The 24,016-nt window shown below is 38.6% G+C and overlaps 1 protein-coding gene across 1 annotated transcript in view; it reads left to right on the forward strand.

Moving 5' to 3' along the window:
• Positions 1–24,016, forward strand: part of SIMC1 (SUMO interacting motifs containing 1) — a 99,453-nt gene that overhangs the window by 52,688 nt on the left and 22,749 nt on the right. Inside the window, exons 2-7 of the mRNA XM_059060164.2 lie at positions 1,464–2,993; positions 6,635–6,867; positions 7,634–7,703; positions 12,847–13,001; positions 18,203–18,355; positions 20,219–20,347. Of these exons, the coding sequence (XP_058916147.1) occupies positions 1,464–2,993; positions 6,635–6,867; positions 7,634–7,703; positions 12,847–13,001; positions 18,203–18,355; positions 20,219–20,347 (2,270 nt within the window). The remainder of the gene's footprint in view (positions 1–1,463; positions 2,994–6,634; positions 6,868–7,633; positions 7,704–12,846; positions 13,002–18,202; positions 18,356–20,218; positions 20,348–24,016) is intronic.

Here is a 24,016-nt window from a genome sequence, read left to right on the forward strand (position 1 = left end):
AGTCTTGAAAGACAAGAAACTTCCAAACAATCAAAGGGATAATAATTACTCCAGACAAAAGAAAGAACATAGCAAACATAAAGATAGAAATACTTGAGAAAGCATGACATATTTGGGGATCTGAAGTAGTTCTGTGTCATTTGCACACATGAGGAGGAAGAGTAATCAAGAAGAGGCTGAATTATGAAGGGCTTTATGAGTCTTACTAAAGTATTTGCCCTTTATCCTGTAGCTCATATGGTGGGTTTTAAGTGAGAGAGACATGGTAATGTTGCATTTTAGGAGTTGGTGATGGAATAGGAGTTGAATTCAGACCTTTGCAGCTATTTATGTTTAGTTCAGCTAGCAGTAGAGAGGCAGTGATACTATATGGCTGCTTCTTAGGAATGAGGCATTAGGTTTCACCAAGCAATCCCTATTCCAAGATGAGATGCATGCCAGCTTCTCACTTGACCCACCCAGAATCCTGTGTCCTGCTTTGGTGCCATTGACAGTGATGACCATCACATCTATTAAAAGAAATAGCACGGTAGCTGTAGTAGCAGCAAGAGCATTGCTAGCCCAGCAATTAGTACCCGACATACCAGTGGCAATGGTACCCAACCAAGTGAGGAGACACCTGGAAGGCAGAGCAATATTGTTCCTGGCTCATGACACAGAGGTTGTTTACAGTACCTCTGGCTGGCATCATCGGGCTTTGTGAACTGCCTAATCATTTTGCCAAGGAATGGGGGTGAATATAGGAGTTTTTTTGTAATTAATTTAGGCTCACACTTACAATGATTAGTTTTATAACCCTTAGTGTATTCTTCTCCATATCTGACTATAGGCTGATTATACATTGAATGAAGTTGTACATTCCTAGGCCCTAACAAGGAAAGAAGGAAACAGGCCTGGGTTTGAATGTCTGTCTCTGCTACATAACTGTATAATCCATAGGTAAATAACCTAACCCCTCTGAACTCTAGTTTCCCCATCTGTATAATGGAGATGATAATGCCTTCCTGACAGGGTCATTGTGAAAATTAAAGACGTGTGAAACCACTCAACACATTCTTAGCACAAAGTAGATTATCTTATATTAGTTTCCCTTCTTTAGCTTCTGTTGTAGGTTATCCTGTGTATTTGCTTTTCCAAACAAAGTTTGCTTTTTACTTTGACTTAAGGTTGAAATCTTCTCTACTACTCCCCTGTCCACCTTGGATCATAAAACATTTCCCACTGTGTCCTCTGTTATGTGCTTGTGGCATTTGGATAATTTAAGAAGGTATAGAAATTGGCAGCTTTGACAGGAAAATTTTGTCCAAAGGAAATAAACTAACACTTATGTTATATAAGATATATAAATTGTCAGTGAAGTGAAAAGGTAAAATAGGTTTATCCTTAAAAGCTAAGCTTTAAGTCCTCTTAGATAAAGCTAAGACCCCTACTTGACCTCTTATCTTCTCACAATTCTTCAACAGGACTTCATTGACTTAACTAGAGAAACCAGACCAAGGGCAAAGGATCGCAATGGACTCTGTGTGATTGACCTAACAGGATCTGAGGAAGAAAATAGACCTATTGCCACTCTTGACTTGACTCTAGAACCTATTGCTCCTTCCCAGAAAGAACCAGCCAGTCTTCAAGCATGTGCCAGCCTCTCCAGCAAAGAGGTGATGGAAGGGCGGATAGACAGAAGCTCTCGGCCTGCAGCACGGAGAATCATTAATAGTAATCCTGTGGATTTGGACCTTTTGGAAGAAACTGCATTTGAAGGTCCCCAACCCCCTACGTCCATCAATGGGGACTCTGTTTATCCAGGAGAGCCGAATTGTAGCTCAACCATATTCAAAGGTGACCTCGGCTTCTTGGCAAACCTACAGCTATCTTCAGATATTCACTCCCTCCCCACAACAAGCAATAATGGTAGCCGTAGCAATCAAAGGGCACCCTTGCCATGCCCACAGCAAGATGTGCCTTGCCCTCCACAAGCCTTGCCATGCCCACTGAGAGCCTTGCCATGCCCACTGCGAGCCTCACCATGTCCACCACGAGCCTCCTCATGCCCACCGCGAGCCTTGTCATGCCCATCACAAACCATGCAGTGCCAACTACAAACTTTGCCTCACCTGCCTCAAGAAGGGCCATGCCCTCCTCAAGATGTGCCATGCCCTCAGAATGTGCCATGCACTCAGCAGAATATGCCACATCCACCTCAAGACTCATCATGGCAACTTCAACACTCACAAAGCCCACCTCAAGACTCACTGTGTCCACCTCAAGACTCACTGGGCCTACCTCAAGATGTACCAGGCCCACCTCAAAACATAACGTATCCACAAGATGTGGCACACCTGCAAGACATGCCACAGTCACCAGGAGATATGCTACAATCATCAGGAGACATGCCACAGTCATCAGGAGACATGCCCCAGTCACCAAGAGATGTGTCACAGTCATCAGCAGATGTCCTACAGTCACCAGCAGATGTGTCACAGTCACCAGCCAATGTACCACAGTCACCAAGAGACATGCCACCGTCACCAGGAAGTGTACCACATTCACCTGGAGAAGTCCCACACTTATCAAGGGATGTGCTACATTCACCTGGGGACATGTCATGCTTGCCAGAAGACATGCCACACACACTTGGAGACTTGCCTCATTTACCAAAACTCAGGCCTGACTCCCCGCAAAATGATGTACAGAACCATGACATCCCTATGGATGTCTCAGCTCCATCCTCTCCAAGCTGCTCTCCCAGCCCACAGTCTCCACAGTTTGAAACTTCCTTAGAGAAAGTTCCTTGGCTCTCTGTCACAGAAACTCCAGCCAGAAAAGAGATATCACTGTCAGAGGCTGTCAACCCCGGATCTGCCCAGGTGCAAACACGAACACCACAAGGTGGGTTGTACAACAGACCATGCCTGCATAGACTGAAGTACTTCTTACGACCTCCAGTGCATCACCTCTTCTTCCAGACACTAATACCAGATAAAGACACAAGAGAGGTGAGCTAACATGTCTTCCCCTGGGGATCAGGTGTCCTTTGTATAGGCCTAGCATGACCTTAGTATGCTACAAGGAGTCCATGCATGAGAGGAGAGGCCCAGCTGAGTTAAGACATTTTTATCTTTCTCCCACTGTGGAACCATTCAGTGTAGAATCAGATCTGGGTTCAAATTCATCCCCACACTTAAAATCTGGCACTGAAGAAGTCACTTTACCTATCTATAAAATGGAGATAAGAACATACCTCACAGTATCATTAAAGGAGATAATATGTAAAGTAACTGTTGGAGTGTCTGGCTCATCATAGGCCTTCATCAAATACTTCTCAATGCCTCTGCCTTTCCTTCTTCAATTCCTGGTGCCCTCATTACAGCTTCCATATCACAGAGATAATAATACTCATGACACTTTGGTACCTTCAAAATTGTTACTCTCTAACTTGGGGGGAGGAAATTCAATTTTAAGGTTTTTTTAATTGAAGTTGATCTACAATATTGTTTTAGTTTCAGGTATACAGCAAAGTGCTTCAGTTATATATTTGTTCAGATTATTTTCCATTACACGTCATTACAAGATATTGAATATTGTTCCCTGTGCTAGACAGTAGATCCTTGTTGCTGATCTATTTTATGTATAGCAGTTTGAGTCTGTTAACCCCATACTTCTAACTTGTCCTTCCCCACCTCCCTTTCCCCTTTGGTACCCATAAGTTTGTTTTCTATGTCTGCAAGTCTGTTTCTGTTTTGTAGATATATTCATTGGTATTATTTTTTTGGATTCCACATATAAATGATATTATATAATATCTTTCTCTGTCTGACTTACTTCACTTAGTATGATATTCTCTAGGTCCATCCATGTTGCTGCAAATGGCATTATTTCATTCTTTTTTATGGCTGAGTAATATTCCACTGTGTGTGTGTGTGTGTGTGTGTGTGTGTGTGTGTATGTGTATGTGTACCACATCTTCTTAAACCAATCATCTGTTGATGGGCACTTGGGTTGTTTCCATGTCTTGGCTATTGTAAATAGTGCTACTATGAACAATGGAGTTCCTGTATCTTTTTAAATTAGAGTTTTCATCTTTTTCCAGATATATGCCCAGGAGTGGGATTGCTGGACATATGGTAGCTCTATTTTTAGTTTTTTGAGGAACCTCCATACTATTTTCCATAGTGGGAGCACCAGTTTACATTCCTACCAACAGTGTAGGAGGGTTCCCTTTTCTCCACACCCTCTCCAGCTCAATTTTAAGATTTTAATGGGAATGCTACTTCCCATTAGTTTTCATTGATCTGTAAGAACTAAACTAGATGTGTAAGAAAAAAAAATTGTGGCTAAGTCCCATAACATGAAGCTTTTTTTCATTATCCCTAACCACATTCCCAACATTAAGAAGACTGGCTTAAAGTTGTTCAAGAATTCAAAAGGTGCATTCTCCTGTTGGAGCAATCCGTAATCCAGCTTAGTGGGTGTCAGGCCTTCACATTGATTTGCCCTTAGAAAGTGAATTTTTTTCTCTTGTTTTAATTGTTCTATCTTCTAGTAGGCTTTATGCCTCCTCCTTCTGAATGACTCTCTCCAGCACTAGCTCGTTGTCTTTTTTCCTGTGGGTTTGCTTCTGATTGGCTATACATCATTCCATTATTGAGCACCTGGGGGACTTGAGAAAGTTTTTTACCTAGTCAGAGCTGTAGTGCTTTGTAGGTGCTACACAACCAAAGAAGCCATCAGTAGATACAGGTCCACCTTAGTGTACACATAACTCAGATTACAAGGTGGCAATTAGGCTACACAGAGCGGCTTTTTCTTCTTCATCTTTATTTCTTACCTTCTCAAAGAATCTCAGCCATCTAGAATACATCTGTAAATCTTTTCTGTGTGTTTTGATTACTTTTGGGCTGTTTATAAGTACTTCTTCACTAAGTCATTCTCCCCTCAGAACTCTTTTTTAGTGTGATGCACTTTATTTTCTATTCTATTCTAATTCATTGGGGTTTTGGGTCAGTACATTTTTTTTATTGAAGCATAGTTGATTTACAGTATTATATTAGTAATGGGCAAAGGATTTGAATAGACATTTCTCCAAAGATTTTCTGTATCGTTAGTCATTAGGGAACTAATGACTAATCAGAATCACAATAGGATACCACTTTGTATCGACTAGGATGGCTATAATAATACTTATTATAGCCAATAAATATATTTGTTATATTAAATATATATTTAATAATATATAACTATATTATTAAAATATAGTTGATTTACAATATTATGTTAGTTTCAGGTTTACAACAAAGTGATTCCATTATTTTTTCAGGTTATATTCCATTATAGGTTTTTACAGGATATTGATATAATTCCCTGTGCTATACAGTAAATTCTTCCAAGAACTTCTTAGCCAATGTCCATGCTGCCACTAACCAGCCATTAGCCTTAACTCCTCTGAGTTATCAGCGAGATCAGGGGTTACCCTCAGGTGTCCTGAGACATAAGAAAGCTAACTGCCCTCTCCCCAGAAGGGCTATTCCAGCCATCACTGATTTTCTGTTATACATAAACTATCAAACTTTGTTTGGCTTGTGTTTTAAAATTAATACTTATTCTCAGATTTTAAAAATAATGCTTGCTTAAGAAATAATTACCCATGATGCTATCAGTCAGCATTTATTAATGTTAATAATCGGGTGTATTTCCTTCCTGGTTGCCTTTTTATGTGTAGACACTTTAAATTTTTTAATAATTGGGGGTTTTAATAATAATATATTTATTATTGTTGGTTTTGTTGTTTATAGAGAGTTTGAGTTTAGATGGTAGCTATGGAGTTATACCGCTGTATGAAACCAGCTTCTGCGATCTATTGAATGACAAATTCTCACTCTAAATCTCAGTTTCCTTATCTATAAAATAGGAATAACAATAACATGTATTTCTTAGAGTTGTTGAGAGAATTAAGTGAGGATAAGTTAAATGTTAAAACTTATTATTATAATTATTGTTGTTATTATATCAGACTTTTTAATGTTCGTTTTTCTTCTGATGATGTGTCTATTACAGAAAAATTGAAAAATACAAAAGAAGATATAGAGGAAAAATCATCCATCATTTCACCACCCAGATAATAGAAAACCACTTTTCATACATTCTCTTTCATTCTTTATATACATACAGTTTGGGGGTTGGGGGGGTGAAGCAACTTAATATTTACTTGTTGACTCAAAAAAAATCAACAAAATGGAATTCTTCTTCTAACAATAAAACATATTTAAAGCATCTTTATTCATCTCTTTGTTTCAGTATCTGATATAATATCATAACTACCCCTAAATATCTTATCACCTTTATTCCAAAATCAACTTAGGCTAGCTCTTAAATCTTTTGTACTTTCCTTTCTAATGCTATATTTTAACACAGATGAAATCACGTTACATGTAGAACTTTGTATTCTTATTTGTTAACTTAATATAAGCATTTTCCCATGTCATTAGAAGTTTTTTAGATAAGGCTTTCCCGTCTCAAATTTTTTAATTATGAATATTTCAAATGCATGGAAAACTTCCCTGTCTTCAACTTGTTCCAGAACCTCTTGCTTTTATGTCTATAGAAACCCATCCTAATTTATTTCTTTTTATCTCTGCAGAACAAGGGTCAAAAATTAGAACCTATCCCTCATCGAAGACTAAGGATGGTAACAAACACCATTGAAGAAAACTTTCCCCTGGGGACTGTGCAGTTTTTGATGGACTTTGTGTCACCCCAGCATTACCCACCCAGAGAAATTGTGGCTCACATCATCCAGAAAATCCTGCTCAGTGGCTCTGAGACTGTGGATGTTCTAAAGGAGGCCTACATGCTTCTCATGAAAATTCAACAGTATGAACCTTAGCTTTTGGCAAATCTTCTGGGGAACCTGGACTCAGGGCACAACTTTCTCTTGCCTAAGATTTATTCATCTAACCATTAGAGAGGGTGACTTAGTATATTAGTATTATTTGTATTGCAAGTGACAGGGACCTCAATCCAAACTGGCTTTAATAGCTGGTAAAAGATAATTTAATGACTCCTGTTACTAGAAACCTAGGAATAAGATGTGACTTAATTCAGTTCAAAAATGGTTACCAGGATCCATTTTTCAGCTCTGTTTTGCTGTTTTTAGGCTTCACATGGTAGCCTTCTCAGCCTCTAGCTTTTACAACACTCAGTACAAGAGAGGGTCCACTTCCTTTATAATCACACAGAGTTCTGAAATTGAGTCTTATAGGTTTTAATTGGCATAACATAAGACACGAGTCCATCTTTGAGCCAATCATTGTGAACTGAGGAATAGAATATCAAGATTAACATGCTTTACAGACTTCATCCCAGGGTCCTAGTGGGTAAAGCCAGTGGGCTAAGAATAATAAAGAGTTGATTTCTTCAAGGCAAAATTGGGGTACTAATGCTTCCCAAAAGACAAGTGGATACTGGGTAGCCAAAAAAAAATGAAGTTCCACTACCCTCAGATGACATGGTATTGTATCAAAGGGTGGGCAAGAGCACTGAGGATAAGAAGAGGCTTCTTCCTTCTGTCATCTTCGAGATCCCATCCCTTCTTCCACTAAACTCTCCAGAATTCTAATTGATGTCACTTTACTTTCAGGCTACATCCAGCTAATGCCAAGACGGTGGAGTGGGACTGGAAGCTGCTCACTTATGTCATGGAGGAAGAGGTAACATAGCAATTGCAAGCATAAATCTTTTGCAGAGGAAGTTTTAGCTAGAAATAAAAGTGACTGTAAATCTGGTAGTAACATCTTTGCCCTTTTTCCTTTCTTTTACTCCCCCCAATCCCTACCTAAACATTCCTATTGAAATGGTATGTGCTGTCTTCCCATTCAAGATTGAATACATTCACTTATCCCTCTCCTTTTTCAGATTCCATTTAAAATAGCAGTAAATGAATAGAGAAAGGTATAAACCTATGGCACTGAAAATAAGGGGAAAGACAATAGATTTGAATGAAGATTGGAAGAGCTAAAGGAAATGTAAGAGTGATGACTGACGAAGCTAGGCTGAGAAAGCTACAGGCTAGAATACATGAGCAAGGGCTGTAGCCAAAGAGGGAGGAAATCTGCCCTTTAGAGCAGAGAAATTTTGGACTCAGAAACACAATATATAAGAAGGTTGGAGTAGGATATGAGCTGTAAGTCTGGGATATGAGCTGTAAGTCTGTTGAAAGCTTATAGATGGAACTGACAATCTCTCTATTTTTGAGTACAGAAAACTCAGTTGCCAGGTTACCTACCTTTCAAGCAAAAAATCAGAGGATTCATTGTCTAAAAGAAATCAATTGAACCATCTGTCATAAATGAAGTCAGCTAGTGTAGAGTTGGTGCTCCAGAAAAAAAGTCTGCATTCTGACCTTTAGGGATCCCTAAACTTAATTGCCAGCTTTCTGTCTGCTAACCCAAAAGCACTTGGATGGAACAAATTATTGTCAACTTAGAACTCTATACTCAGCCAAACTATTAGTCAACTGTGAGTGTAGAATAAAGACATTTCCAGACATGTACAAACTTGAAAAAATATCCACATACCCCATTTCATAGGTTACTTGAAGATATGCATACAAAGAATAGGGAAATAAACAAAAAAGGGGGAGACACAGGATCCAGGGAACACTAAATCTAATCCAGAAGAGTAAGAAAGAGAAGTCCTGAGATTACTGCAAATAGTAGACCTAGAGAGCAATCACTCCAGATTGGAACAAAAAAACACAGGGCTTTAAGAAAGCATGATCTGGGAAACACCACCAAGATAGTAGACAAGGAAGCTCCAGGCCCTTGTTCCCCAATGGAGACAGCAAGTTAACAACAATATATGGACCAGAATACCTTTGTGAAAACTCTAGAGACCAATTGAGAAGTTGTAGTACTCAGGCCAATGCATAACCAAGAAGGTACTCCATTGAAAGGAGTAGGAAAGTTTGTGGTGTTTTCTGTGTCCATGCCCCTCCCTCTACCCAGCATAGTACAGTGCAACTAGGAGGAAATCTCCCATACCCTGGCTCCTCCCTTGGGATGGAAACAGAAGAGTGGACGTTGAGTCCACTGTTCTGGCTTGTTAGGAGGATAGTTTGTCTTACCTGACTCAGATCACTGTTGAGAATAGTGGCTTAGTTTTCTGGCTGAAAAGAAATGTGAGCACTGCAGCGTTTTAGAGCTGCAGAGAGTATGCAGTTCCACAAACAGGTACTGGGGGAGCAAGAGACTGTGGGCTTTCAAGAAGAAGTAGGGGCAAGACACTTGGGAAATTAAGGCAGATAAAAGCACACAGACAAGCTCAGAGAAAACACATCTCCAGTAAAGGTCTGAGAGGTCTCAGAACCTTTAGCCAAGCTGATTAGTGAAGGTCTTGCCATGCATGAACTCAATGGATAAAGACTGGGAAAGATGTTTTTTTCAAATGTTTAAATCTCAAAAGAAGATTACAAGGCATACAAAGAGGCAGGGAAATGTGGCCCAATCAAAAGAATGAAATAAATCTACAGAAACTGACCCTAAAGAAACACAAATTTCTCAACTTACTGACAAAAAATTTTTTAAACTATCTTAAAGTTGCTCAAGGAGCTAAAAGAGAACACAGATAGACAACAAAATGAAGCAAGAAAATAATGCATGAACAAAATGAGAATATTAAATTTTTTTTTTTTTTTTTTTTTTGTGCTAGGCGGGCCTCTCACTGTTGTGGCCTCTCCCGTTGCGGAGCACAGGCTCCGGACGCGCAGGCTTAGCGGCCATGGCTCACAGGTCCAGCCGCTCCGCGACATGTGGGATCTTCCCGGACCGGGGCGCGAACCCATGTCCCCTGCATCGGCAGGTGGATTCTCAACCACTGCGCCACCAGGGAAGCCCTAAATTTTTAAAAACTGTAGAAAATAATCAAATATATTCTGGGGCTGAAAAATACAGTTACTGAATTGAAAACTTCACTAGAGGACTTCAACAATAGTCTTGGTCAGGCAGGAGAAAAAATAATCAATGAACATGAAGAAAGATCATTTGAAATCACTGAGACAGAGGAGCAAAAAGAAAACAGAACGAAGAAAATTGATGAGCACCTAAGGGACTATGGGACACCATTAAATGGACCATATATACATTAGGGAAGTCCCAGAAAGGGAAGAGAGAAAGGGGCAAAGAGCTTTTTTGAAGAAATAATAACCCAAAACTTTCCAAGTCTGAGGAAAGAAATGGGCATACAAATTCAAGAAAGATCCAGTGAGAATAAACCAGAGAGACCCCACACCAAGACACATTATAATCAGACTGTCAAAAGTCAAAGAGTTTTTCTTGAAAGCAGCAAGAAAAAAAGTGAATTATCACATACAAATGAGTTCATATAAGACTCTCAGCAGATTCTTAGCAAAACCTTGCAGGTCAGAAGGCAATGGGATGATGTATTCAAAGTTCTAAAAGAAAAGAACTGTCAACCAATAATACTATATCTGGCAAAATTTTCCTTCAAAAATGAGGGTGAGCAGCAGGAGAGAAGTGACACATCAATACAAGATCGTCAATAAGATTATCAGAGATTTCTCATTAGAAACTGGAGGCCAGAAGTTAGTGGGGCGATATATTCAAAGTGCTAAAGAATAAAAGTCAACCAAGATTCCTGTATCCAGCAAAACTGTCCTTCAAAAATGAGGGAGAAACTACTGGGCATATACCCTGAGAAAACCATAATTCAAAAAGAGTCATGTACCACAATGTTAATTGCAGGTCTATTTATAATAGCTAGGACATGGAAGCAACCTAAGTGTCCATCAACAGTTGAATGGTTAAAAAAGATGTGGCACATATATACAATGGAATATTACTCACCCATAGAAAGAAATGAAATTGAGTTATTTGTAGTGAGGTAGATGGACCTAGGGACTGTCACATAAAGTGAAGTAAGTTAGAAAGAGAAAAACAATACCGTATGCTAACATATATGGAATCTAAAAAAAAAATGTCTCTGAAGAACCTAGGGGCAGGACAGGAATAAAGACGCAGATGTAGAGAATGGACTTGAGGACATGGGGAGGGAGAAAGGTAAGCTGGGATGAAGTGAGAGAGTGGCATGGACATATATACACATATATGGACATATATATATGTCCACCTAGAGGGGTGGGATAGGGAGGGTGGGAGGGAGATGCAAGAGGGAGGGAATATGAGGATATAAGTATACGTATAGCTGATTCACTTTGTTATACAGCAGAAACTAACACACCATTGTAAAGCAATTATGCTCCAATAAAGTTGTTTAAAAAAAAATGAGGGAGAAATAAAGACATTCCCAGATAAACAAAAGCTGAGGGAGTTCATTTACTACTAACCCTGCTCATCAAGAAATGCTAAAGAGAGTCCTGCAGGGTAAAATGAAACACTAAACAGTAACTTGAAGCCATATGAAGAAATAAAGATGTCAATAAAGATAAATACATGGGCAGTTATAAAAGCTATTATTGTAACAGTGGTTTGTAACTCCACATAGGTTTCCTATAATGTATTAAGTAACTAATACATTTTTTTTTTTTTTTTTTCGCGGTACGCGGGCCTCTCACTGTTGTGGCCTCTCCCCTTGCGGAGCACAGGCTCCGGACACGCAGGCTCAGCGGCCATGGCTCACGGGCCCAGCCGCTCCGCGGCATGTGGGATCTTCCCGGATCGGGGCACGAACCCGTGTCCCCTGCATCGGCAGGCGGACTCTCAACCACTGCGCCACCAGGGAAGCCCACTAATACATTTTTAAAGTATTAATCTAAAAGCTAGTATTGTAACTTTGTAACTCCACATTTTGTTTTCTACATAATTTAAAAGATTAATGCATTTAAAAGAATTATTAGTTTATTTGGGGGCACACAATATATGAAGATATAGTTTTGTGACTTCAACAACTAAAAGGGGTGGGAACAGAGCTGCAAAGGAGCAGAGTTTTTGTGTGTTATTGAAGTTAAGCTGGTATAAATTCAAAGTATTATAATTTTAGAACGTTAAATGTAATCCCCATGGTAACCACAAAGACAGTAGCTATAGAATGTACACAAAAGGAAATGAGAAAGAATGTAAACATTTCAGTATGAAAAAATCAACTAAAGACAATAATGCAGGAAATGAGGGACAATAAAACTATAAGGCATTTAGAAAACAAATAGCACAAGGCCAGAAAGTCCTTCCTTGTCAGTAAAGGGAAACCAAAGAATTGTGCATGCTTACCTGCTGTGTGACAGGCACTTACGCTGGCTTTGGTAAGGTTAGTTATCACCACATAAATCACAAGGACACTGAGACTCAGAGGGGTAAGTTAAATACGGAATGGAGCTGAGTTTCAAACAAACAAATAAATAAGGTCTGTGCACCACCAAAGCCCATGCTCTTTACCTGCATCAGTTAGGCTTCAACAGCTAGGATCATTTCACCTGTAACAGAAAACCCAGCTCAGACTTGCTTTCACAGTAAGGATATGCATCAGCTCATCTTACTAGAAGTATAGCAGTGAGATAAACATCATGGTTGCTTGATCTAGTAGCTTGGCAGAGTCATTTTTCTGTCTCTCTGTTCGGATATCCACAGTTTAGGGTTTATCCTGAGACTGATAGTTAGGTTCAGTGAAAGAAAGAGACTGACTCTTCAAGCTCTAGGATTGCCCTGTTTGCCCTCTTTCATAATGACCTAGACTGCTTGCTCTCTGCCAGAAACCTCTCTTTTAGATACACACTCATTGACTCATGGGCCTTCCCTTGACTTAGTATTTATGAGAGCCCAGTGCTCAGTGTCATCCAGGAGATTGAGAGGAAATACTTACTCCTCATTTTTTCTCCCCCAGGGACAAAATCTGCCCGGGCGAGTCCTTTTTCTACGTTATGTAGTACAGACCCTGGAAGATGATTTCCAACAGATCCTGAGGAAGCAGCGACAGCACCTGCAGCAATCTATTGCAAGCACTGTGCTATCCTGTGACAAGCAACCCCACAATGTCAGGTAACCAGCCATCTGAGCCCTGGGATGACAAGAGAGAGGGGCTGTAAGTGGGCAGCTACTCAAGTCCGGAGAACATCAGGTAGATGAGATTTTCTAGTAGCTAGATAGTATAACAGGGATAGTTATTACAACTATAAACAGTCCTAGAAGAAAACCTCTCTGTACCAACTGTGTGTCAGATGCCATAACTTGTGTGGTTTTCTTCCGAAGACCATCAGACTTCCTTTAGTCTATTTCAGTATTGTTCAGACGGCCTTGTGAGATCCAGGGGGAAAACTTGACTTGTGTAAAACTTTTCACAGCTTTTATAAACCTAAATTTATTTCCATCCCCCTGAGTAACTCAAGATAAATCTCATTTGTCACTATTACTTTCTGAAAAGTCTATTACGATAATAGGTCACATGGCTGACAATAAGGTACAGTAAGGTAGCAAGCACTTTTTTTTTTTGTAGGATCAGGGCCAAAGCTTCTGGAAGCTTCAGAGTGGGGAACTACCATATCCTTATACCAACGGAGGGGAAATGTGGTTTGTAGGGTAGGGATCTCAGACTAGAATTTTCATCCTGGAACTACAAGCTTTGCTTCTTTTGGAAATGTTTATCACTAGCATTCCTTTTTTCAGAGCATCACTGAGATTTTTTTCACTCACATTTACATTCTCATATGTTCTTGCATATTTGTTAAGAATAGTTTTCACAGGCCAGTGTGGGATATTAACTATTATAACTCCTTTAATTTAAAAAGGGGGATGTTTCATTGTGCTCTAAGTTACAGTCAGCTTTTTCTCCCTTAGTTTGCATGCTTATATCCATTTCCCTAGATGTGCCATTTTATGTAAAGTTTAAATGTTAATGATTATAGGGGGTAGAAAATCAGTAAGTAGAGAAACTACAGAGAGCACAGGATAGCATAGTTGGGTTTAAAATTGAAAAATAACAATTTAAATAGTGAGAGCAACTCTCCTGACCATTCTGCTTTGTGAGCTTAGGCACTGGATCGGGAGATGGGAGACATGAACCCAACTCAATCCAGTGACAAGTTACTCACTTTCATTGTGTGAGCCTCTCACTATACCCAACACTGAACTCTTGGGTTTAAAGATAGCCATTGGTGGGCTTCCCTGGTGACGCAGTGGTTGAGAATCCGCCTGCTGATGCAGGGGACATGGGTTCTTGCCTTGGTCTGGGAAGATCCCACATGCTGTGGAGCGGCTGGGCCCTTGAGCCATGGCCACTGAGCCTGCGCATCCGGAGCCTGTGCTCTGCAATGGGAGAGGCCACAATAGTGAGAGGCCTGCGTACCACAAAAAAATTTTTTAAAAATAAAGATAGCCATTGGTAACCTCTAAATGCAAGCCACATACTCAATTTTGTGCTTTATCAATGAAAAAAATCAGTTCCAGCTGGAGGGGAAACCAGCTGTATTTGATTCAATAAGATTTGGCTATTAGATTGAGGTTGTGGTTACACGGATGTGTACATGTATTTATCAAAACTCATCAAACAGTATATAACTGTGCTTTGACCTCTAACTGGTGGGACAGTTGTCAGAGCTTTCTGAGAGGCTGTTCCCGGGTTATAATCCTCAGCTTACTTAGCTCAAATAAAATTTTCCATTTCCTTCTTAAAATAAAATAATTCATCAAACAAAAACCAGTGTGCAATTTACTTTATATAAGTTATACCTCAAAGATAAGTTTTTAAAAAGAAAGTGATGGTAAATCAGTCTCCATATGACCCCTTAAGGGATTTTCTTTTCTTTTTTTAACTGTGCATACAAAGAGTAATCTAGTTCTACACAATTTAAGAAATACACTAGTCCCCAGATCCCCTCACCCACATTTTCCTTTCCCAAGGGGTAACTACTTTCAACTCTTTTATTTAAGTGATTCTTTGGATTTTTACCTCTTTATGGCTAAATAAACTGCTTGTGTTGCTAATTGTTGATTTTTCATTAGCTATTATCTATTAACTCCCCACATGAAAGATGAGGAGTTAGCTCTTTTTCCTCTACCTCCTCTCTCCCTTTCTCTCTCTCTCTCTCTCTCTCTCTCACACATACACACACACACACACACACACACACACACACACACACACACTTCCCAGCCCCCATGCCATTAATAGAGTTATATCATAATTTTGTTTAGATCAGTATCCAATGTTTCCATCACTATAACTATGTGTGCTAGTCAGAGTTGAGCCAAGTACTAAACTGTGATTACTTTTCCTTTCACTCATAACTTTTTTGTTTTCCTTAGAGTTAATAACTGCCTCATTTTTAGTTTCCTCGTATTGTTTGTGCATATCAGAAGTCAACCCCAGATTCTCTGCCGTTTGGTTTAAATATCCCATCAAGATGTTTATTCACACTGGGTTAGTCTTATGAAGTTCTTCTTGAAGATCTGTGGTGGAACGTTTTGACCTCCTTCAATCTGGATTGGTTGTCCTCTTTTCCAGTCTTTATCATAAATGTGAAAAATTCCCTTCACCTGTTTCCAGTGTTGGATCTCTGTTTCATATCTTCTCTTTCTTGGTTTACTCCCATGTTTTTGATAGATCAGTCTCCAGTAGCTTCTTAGAAAGGTATGTGGGAAGTAAAATTTTTGAGATCTTGTATGTCTGAAAATATCTTTATCTTCCCACACGTTGATTGATAAGTGAGTATAGATATTTAGGTTAGAAATATCTTTTCTACAGAATATTAAAGGAAATCTTCGATTGTCTTCTTGCTTCCAGAATTGCTATGAAGAAGCCATAAGCTACTTTGATTACTGATTCTTTGTGTGTACCTTGATTTTTCTCTCTGGCTGTTTATAGAATCTTCTTTTTGCCCAATATATTTATTTTAGATCTATGTTCATCTAGTATGCTGGGCATTCAATGGGCCATTTCATATCCTTCATTCTTGGAAAATAGAATTTTCATTCCTGTTATCATGTTTTTAATTTCCAAGAGCTCTTTTTCTTTAAATGTTCCTTTTTAAAAATAATAAATAGTATTCTGTTCTTGTCTTTTTCTTTCATGGATCCGTATCTTTTCATATCTTTGATTATACTAATGATAGCTTTTGTTTTTGTTAGTTCCGTGTATAATGTCTGTTTTCTCCAAGTTGCTTTTTTGAGGAGAAAGGAGGGTTGGTTTGGCTTTTTGGTGTTTATCTCTCATATTAGAATATGTCCATAGATGTCTGGTAAACTTTTGTAATCTATCCACGTTTAAAGGTGACTCCAAAGCTCTTGGAAGCTCTGAGTACAGGTGAGGACTTGTCACTTCTGAGTTTCCTGTAGGTGGAACTGGCTGCCCGTTTCTTAGAAAATACCTCGTCAATGTCTTTAGGTCTTTCCTCTTGGGCTGGATGAGTTTTCCAGAAAAGACTTCAGATTTCCTACATGAAGGATAAAGACTAGGATGCCAGGTTTGGGGAAGAGAGTTCTGGGAAGGTGGCAAGGATCTCTGCATTGAGCATGCATAAGTTCACTTAGAGCCCCTGTTTTTGCTTTGATGCCTTTGCCTCCCAGCTGTGCCTGGTATCCCAGTCCAGAGACCCTCTGTTTTACCTCTCCACAAAGTTAACCTGTAGTCTTCAGCATTGGGAGAGAAGATCTAAAAGTTTCTTAAACAGATTACAAGCCATCATATTTATTTTAATTTACCCACTTTTACCCGAAATTCATGGAAACCTCATACTGCCATTTGCAGCACTTATTGAAGATTTTTTTTTTCCATTTTTTGGTAAATAGGATTAAATAGGATTGCTCTTCTCTACTGCTGGCTTAGGATTCAGCTTTCTCAATTCTGCCAAGTCAGTTAAAATTTATCCCTTTGCCAAAGTCATAGACTTAGATTAAACATCACCTAAACATGACATTTGCCTTATTTATTTAGTTAATTGGTTACTTTGAATTTTGTAATCAGCATCTCTTACCCAACCCTTTAAATCAAAGGCTAGGACCTTGACAATTACCTACATCCATCCCCCATCCCCCACTTTTTGCACCTCTTGCACCCAAAGTAATTGGCATCCTGAATGTTCATCATGTTCCTTTCCTTTTTATATAGTTTTATTGCATCTATATGTGTTCCTGTAAAGTTTTTATTTTAGTTCCTTTTAGCTGTATATAAGAGTATCATGCTGTATGTAATCAATTGGTACTTTTATATTTCACTTACTATTATAGAGTACTCAGATTTGTCCATACCTATCCACTGTAGCATATTCATTTCCACTACTGTAGAATTTTTGTGAATATACTTCATTTTCCTTCCAGCTTCCATATTTTTACTGTTATTATCTGCCCTCCTTTTCTTCCCTCCTTTGTGGATTTTTTTAAAAATTATTTACTGTAGTATTAGTGGCATTTTAGGAGGGAACAAAATTAGATGTGTATATTCAATCCATCATTTTTACCTGGGTAACCTAAGTAATCATCAAAAGTAATTTTGACTATATGAGATGTTTTTACCTTACTAACTTTGTGAGCCTACACCCTGCGTAAGGTTTGACTCCACTGCACATACTCTAAACCTTGGTTTTAGCATTAATTACTGACATCTAATAATAGAAAGCCAACAAAGTCATCCAGTTCAACTTTCCACTTTGTCAAGGAATGTTCCTGGTCAGGAAGCCACAGATAGTGCTCTTTGACCTTGGAGATACCTTTCAATAATTCTAACTTAAAGAAAAATGTTGATGTTTTACTTATCTTTTGTAACCTTACTTCAATTAAATGCAGGGTTTCCATTAGACTTTTTAAATATTGAAAGTAGCCTAAGGACCCTCTCTGTTGCCTTTAGGGAAATCTAGAGTTCTAGGAGCCCATGTTAAAGTTGCTGTTCTGAGCACCATATAGTATGACAGAAGTTTAAACTTTTTCTTGGGCTTCCCTGGTGGCACAGTGGTTGAGAGTCCGTCTGCCGATGCAGGGGACACGGGTTCATGCCCCGGTCCAGGAAGATCCCACATGCCGCGGAGCAACTGGACCCGTGAGCCACAACTGCTGAGCCTGCGCATCTGGAGCCTGTGCTCTGCAACGGGAGAGGCCGTGACAGTGAGAGGCCCGTGCACTGCGATGAGGAGTGGCCCCCCTCTCTCTGCAACTAGACAAAGCCCTCGCACAGAACCGAAGACCCAACACAGCCAAAAATTTAAAAAATAAATAAATTAAACTTTTTCTTTCTTATCTTTTTTCCATTGCAGGGATGTCATCAAGTGGTTGGTCAAAGCAGTAACTGAAGACAGATTAACTCAGTCCCCAAAGGAGAATCAAACCTCTCCAGGAACAGGAATCTTGAAGTCCAGCAGTAGCCACCCTTCTCCCCAGCCTAACCTGACAAAGAACACCAATCAGCTGTAAGGAGCAGGCAGAAGTTATCTTTCCTGGGGCTATTGGGATTTACTGTTTTAGAGAACAGCACCACCCCCTAAGAGGAGTTTCCCCAAAATTAACAAGCTCTTATAACATGGGCTGATTTTTACTAAAAACTATCTTAGTTTGACTAAAGGCTAAATTCCTAATTCCAAAGGTAAAACAAAAGCAGATGCTTTCCCCCTAGATGAATAGGACTTCACTAAGTGAATATATATTCACAAAGCCGAAGTGGAACAAAAGCCAGAGGACAGTGCCCTCCCTTTCCTAGATTCCAAGAGACAATACAGGGTTACAGCTACTCACCACTTCATCTGTCCACTGACAGAAGAGGAGTCATGCGTAGTGGGTGTTCCAGCAGCCTCTTGTCCTCAAGGACCTAGGTCTCTCCTCCAGTCCTGGAAGAAGAAGAGCAGTTCAACCTGCAGGTTCCAACAGGTTACAACAGCAGTGGCTCAGACCAGGGCAGGTCCTGTTACCTCAGACCACACTGGACAGAGATTCCTGGCATTTTTTTTATGGGATTGAAAGTGGTCTCGGCATTTTTTGAGAAATGCCAGGATTTGGGGGCTGGAGCTGCCCTTGCACAAGTAACCTGCTATTCCATGTCAATTATGTTAAAAATGACAGTCACACTTGATATTTCAAATACAGCATTTGTGCCTAAATTCACAACTCTATATAATAATCTAGTTGCATTGAACTTATTTTCATATAAGTACTATGGGTTTTAACTAATTTAGGAGAAAATCTTGTATCTAAAGGGAGAATGTTTTGGAACAATGAAGTATTTGCTTGAGCAGATTGGGGAAGGTCGTAAAGTAGGGTTATCTCAGAACTCAGTATATAGACCCAAGAGAGAAGCAGACACTGTTCCTTAAATGAAAGCTAATATAATAATAATAATAATAATAGTAATAAATTTATTGTAAGTAGATATTAGTAGAATAAAATAGAGTCCCCCTAAAAATGATCATGATCTTAACAACAACAGTAGGCACTGCTGTTTACCATTAATGAGTGCCTATCTGCCAGATACCTTAAACAGCACAACTTTATGAAATAGGTGGTATGATTTCTCCGTTTTTGAGATGAGAGAACTTAGACTGAAAGCAGTTTAATACTTTGTCAAAAATTGATCAGCTTGTCATTGCTGAGCCAGAATCTGATGCCAGAGTCCCTGTTCCACCTATTGTGTCACTGGCTGCAGATTTTCTGAAAACAGAGCCCTTCCTTCCCTCACAAATAATACTGCATGTTAGAAAAGGCTAGCTTCAAGGCCAGGCTCACTTTCTGAGAGGTTGCCCAGATTCCTTCTGCCACATCAGCCTGGCTGTCTCCCACAGTTAGGTCTGATGAGAGAGAGGGTCACGTTTCACCAGTTGAAATTCTGAGACTGAACTTAGTAAAAGATTATTATAAAGGAACCAGTAACAGGAGAAGACTATATGGTAAATATGTATTTTCTCCTATCAAAGAAATTCAAATAATTGTTAGTCATTCTGGACCTGTTTCTTCATCTGTAAAATAGAGAAGTTATAGGTTAGGTGATCCTTAAAGTTCTCTAGATCCTTAAGATTGTATGTTTCTCTTTTTGAATTTAAAAGCAGCTTGCTTTTACAGCTCAACCCCAGGTTCTGAGAGGTTCAGATAGTATGATCTGGCAAAAGGGATTCAGGTAGGTGAAAATTGCTAATAAAAGCATGCTGATGCTTGAGTAGTTCTCCCTGACCCTAGCGTGTGCTTTACAAGATCCTTTAGTACACTGGTGGGGACCTCATCCTAGCCAGTAGGGTAGCTCTTTGCCAGACCCTCCCGGTCATTTGTGTTCTGTGTTCTGGACTCAGGATTGTATGCCAGCTGCAGAGGATGCTGTCCATAGCCGTAGAGGTGGATAGGACCCCCACATGCAGCTCCAATAAAATTGCTGAAATGATGTTTGGGTTTGTGCTGGACATTCCTGAGAGGAGTCAGAGGTGAGTCTTAGTTTTTTGTTGTTGTTGTTCGTTTGGTTTTTGTTTTGGTCTGGGAACATAATTTCAAAAGAAAATTCCAAATGGTAGTTAAATTAGGAAAAAAGAGGTAGAGGGATAGTTCCTGTCTCCTTAACCTTTTGAAAGAAAGAGGTTCTCAACCAGTTATTATTATTTGCAACTAAGGCATAATTTCTTGGGAAGAGGCAGGGTACCTTAAATGGAGCCTAAATTTTCCCACTTTATCCATCTGTCTAATAACTTTACTCATCTCTCAAGGTTCAACTGTGAGGCACGACCATCTTCTCTGAGCCACAGAGCCTGGTATAACTGTTCACTAAAGTCTTGATGATTGAAATAGGCATATCCAATATTAGGGGAAAAAGAGGTGACCCAAGAATGAATAGGGTTGCACCTGTAGAATGAGCCCAGATACTAAGAATAAGGAATTCAGTTTCTCTAAGCATTAATTAGTAAAGCATTTCATCAGGAAGAGAAAAGGAAATAGAGCTCTTGGCTAGGGCCAGTGATTCCTCCTTTGAACCAGTAATTTTAGAAATCTGAAAGAAGAAAAATAAACTGGAATGAATATGGATTCATGAACAGTTTCTGATACAGAAAATAACTATGAGAAAGCCATTGTACGGTGGTGGCCCTTGGGGGAAATTATCTCCATCAGGTCCATGTCTGCTTCCCATCCCCATCCCCTAAGCTCCCAGTTGACAGCCAAGACTATTCTTGTATAGTTCTGGTTCCTCTATTGGAAGAAAATGTCATACCAAATAGAATTGTAATAAAGATTTAATTAAAATATCCTGCTAAGATTAAGACAAACATTTATTGGGTCCCTACAATGTTCCAGTCATTGTCATGTTAATTATCCCATGTTTTCATAAAACTTTATAATGTTATTCCTGTTTAACAAATGAGAAAAATACTCTAAGTAGTTAAATAACTAACCCAAGTTTACACAGTTAATCACATTCAGAATCCAGATTTAAACCCAGGACTTCTTAAATCCAAGGTCAGTTCAAAGAAGGCAATACATTACAGTGGTCAGCCAAAAGGAAACATTCATAAATCCCATGCTTGCTCTATCACTTTGTTAGGGATATTTCATTTGGGTCCAACTCCCATACAATTCATTCATTTATGCCCAAATTCTGGTGAGAGATGGGAAATCTAAGGAATGGGTAACTGTAAACAAATTTGGGCTTAACATAGACAAAAAATTTTTAAATAAAACCTGGCCCTACTTTAAAACTTTCTCAGAAAGGGCATATTGGCAACCACCCCAAATTATACTAGAAGATAATTTATATACTTTTATCTTGGTTGTTTTAACTTTTAAAAGTTTAGGTATAATTTACATGCAATTAAATGATACAAACTAATTTACATAAATATCCTTCCATGAGTTTTGACAAAAGCATAACCCATGTGACCTATCATTTTCCAGTGCCTCATTGATAGCATATAGAAATCCTGCAACCTTGCTGAATTCATTTATTCTAGTAGGAATATTTCTGTAGTTTCCTTAGAATTTTCTACATACACAATATTTTGTCTGCAAATAAAAACAGTTTAACCTCTTCCTTTCCAATCTGTATGCCTTTTGCTTTTTTATCTTACCCTATTGCATGGGCTAATACCTTCAATAGAATGTTGGAGAAGTGATAGGAACAGACATCCTTGCCTTATGCCTGATCTTAGGGAGCAAACATTCAGTCTTTGACCATTTAGTAGTAGTATTAGCTGTAGGTGTTTCATAGGTGCCCCTTGTCAGATTGAGGAGGCTTCCTTCTATTTCTAATATATTGAGTGTTTTTGTGAAGAATAGTTATTAAAATTTGTGAATTTTTTTTCCTCTATTGAGATAGTCAAAATTTTTCTCCTTTCTTCCATTGATGTGATGAATTACATTGATTAATTTCCTAACATTAAAACAACCTTGCATTCCTAGAATAAAAAACCCTACTTGACTGTGATATGTTATCCTTTTTTTATTGACAGATTGAATTTGCTAATATTTTGTTAAGGGCTTTTGCATCCATGTTTACTAGAGATGGTGATCTGTGATTTTATTTTGTTATAATGTTCAACCTCATTCATATTTAAAGAAATTTAAATTAAAACTACACTGAGGTACCATTTCTAACCTATCTAAATAGTAAAAATTTTAAAGTACTATAAAACACTCTATTAGTGAGGATTTGAGAAAGCAGGTAGGTACTCATACATTGCTGGTGGGACTGCAGAATGGTACAAGCCTTATGGAGGGGAATTTTACAATATCTAACAAAATTAAAGGTACATGTACATCTTGACCCAGCAATCTCATGTCTAGGAATTTACCCTGAAGGTACACTTTTAACAGTATAAAAATACATATGCACAAGGATATTCACAACATCATGTTTGTAATTGCAAAATACTAGATACAACCCAAATGCCCATACATAGGGCAGTGGTTGAATATCTGTGGTACATCTACACAGTGAAGATGTAGCTGTAAAAAAGTAAAATTTTAAAATAGGAGCAAAATATTTATGATCTGTTTTCCAAAATATATTGTTAAGTAAACAAAGCAAAATACAAAAGAGTATGCATAATAAATATATATATCTTTTTCTAAGAAGGAGAAATTTTTAAATATACATGATTATAATAATTTACAAAAAAAGAAACCAAGTTAAGATAAACTGCAGACTAATCAAATTACTTACATACAGGGGTAGATAGATGGCAATGGGCTGGAAAGCAGATAAGGTGCTGAGCTGGAGTTGGAATGACCTTAATGGTAGTATTGGTAGTGTAATACTTCCCTGAATATACTTCTCTGTATAGTTATAACTTTTAGACATTTAGAACCATATTAATGTTTTATATACTCAAAAAAAAAATAAATCAGCAAGGAAGTTAGATGGGAGCCTAACATGCAATACAAACAGACACAAATTAACCTGTGTTTTAAATGAATAATTGGGGCCATGGGGTGGGGGATGGGAGGGAGGACAAGCCCAAGCAACTTTTTTTTTTACTTCTTATTTTCAAATAATTATAGATTCACAGGAAGTTGCAAAAACTAGTACAGAGGGGTCCTGTGTACCCTTCACCCTCTTTCCCCTAGTGATTACATCTTGCATAACTATAACAGTATCACAAAAAGGAAATTGATATTGGTATAATCCACAGAACATATTCAGATTTCATCCATTTCACCTAGATTGCACTCATTTGAGGGTAGTTCTATGTAATTTTATCACATTTGTAGCTTCATATAACCACCAGCACAGTCAAGATATATGGAACTGTTCCATCACCACAAAGATCCCTTATACTACCCTTTTACAGGTAACTATTCATCTTCTCCAACCCCTGGAAACCACTAGTCTGTCCAAGTAAGGTAAAACACAGTATCTGGACTAAACGCCCCCAGGCTAAAGACAAAATGAAGTGTAAGTAAATATTAAACTCTAGTTAGTAAATTTCTTTTTCACGGAAAGTATGAGTTAACAATTCAAAAACTATCTTATGTATATTCTAGGATTAAACAAATAAATGTATTGTGGATAATGAGAGCCAAGTTTCTCAATGTCAGAGAAGAGAGTTACACATATGAAAAGGGGAAAGGATAGAAGGAACCCTGTGGTGCTGGATTGGAATTGGAGG

The sequence above is a fragment of the Kogia breviceps genome, chromosome 4 (assembly GCF_026419965.1).
Source record: "Kogia breviceps isolate mKogBre1 chromosome 4, mKogBre1 haplotype 1, whole genome shotgun sequence".
NCBI classification, from domain to species: domain Eukaryota; kingdom Metazoa; phylum Chordata; class Mammalia; order Artiodactyla; family Physeteridae; genus Kogia; species Kogia breviceps.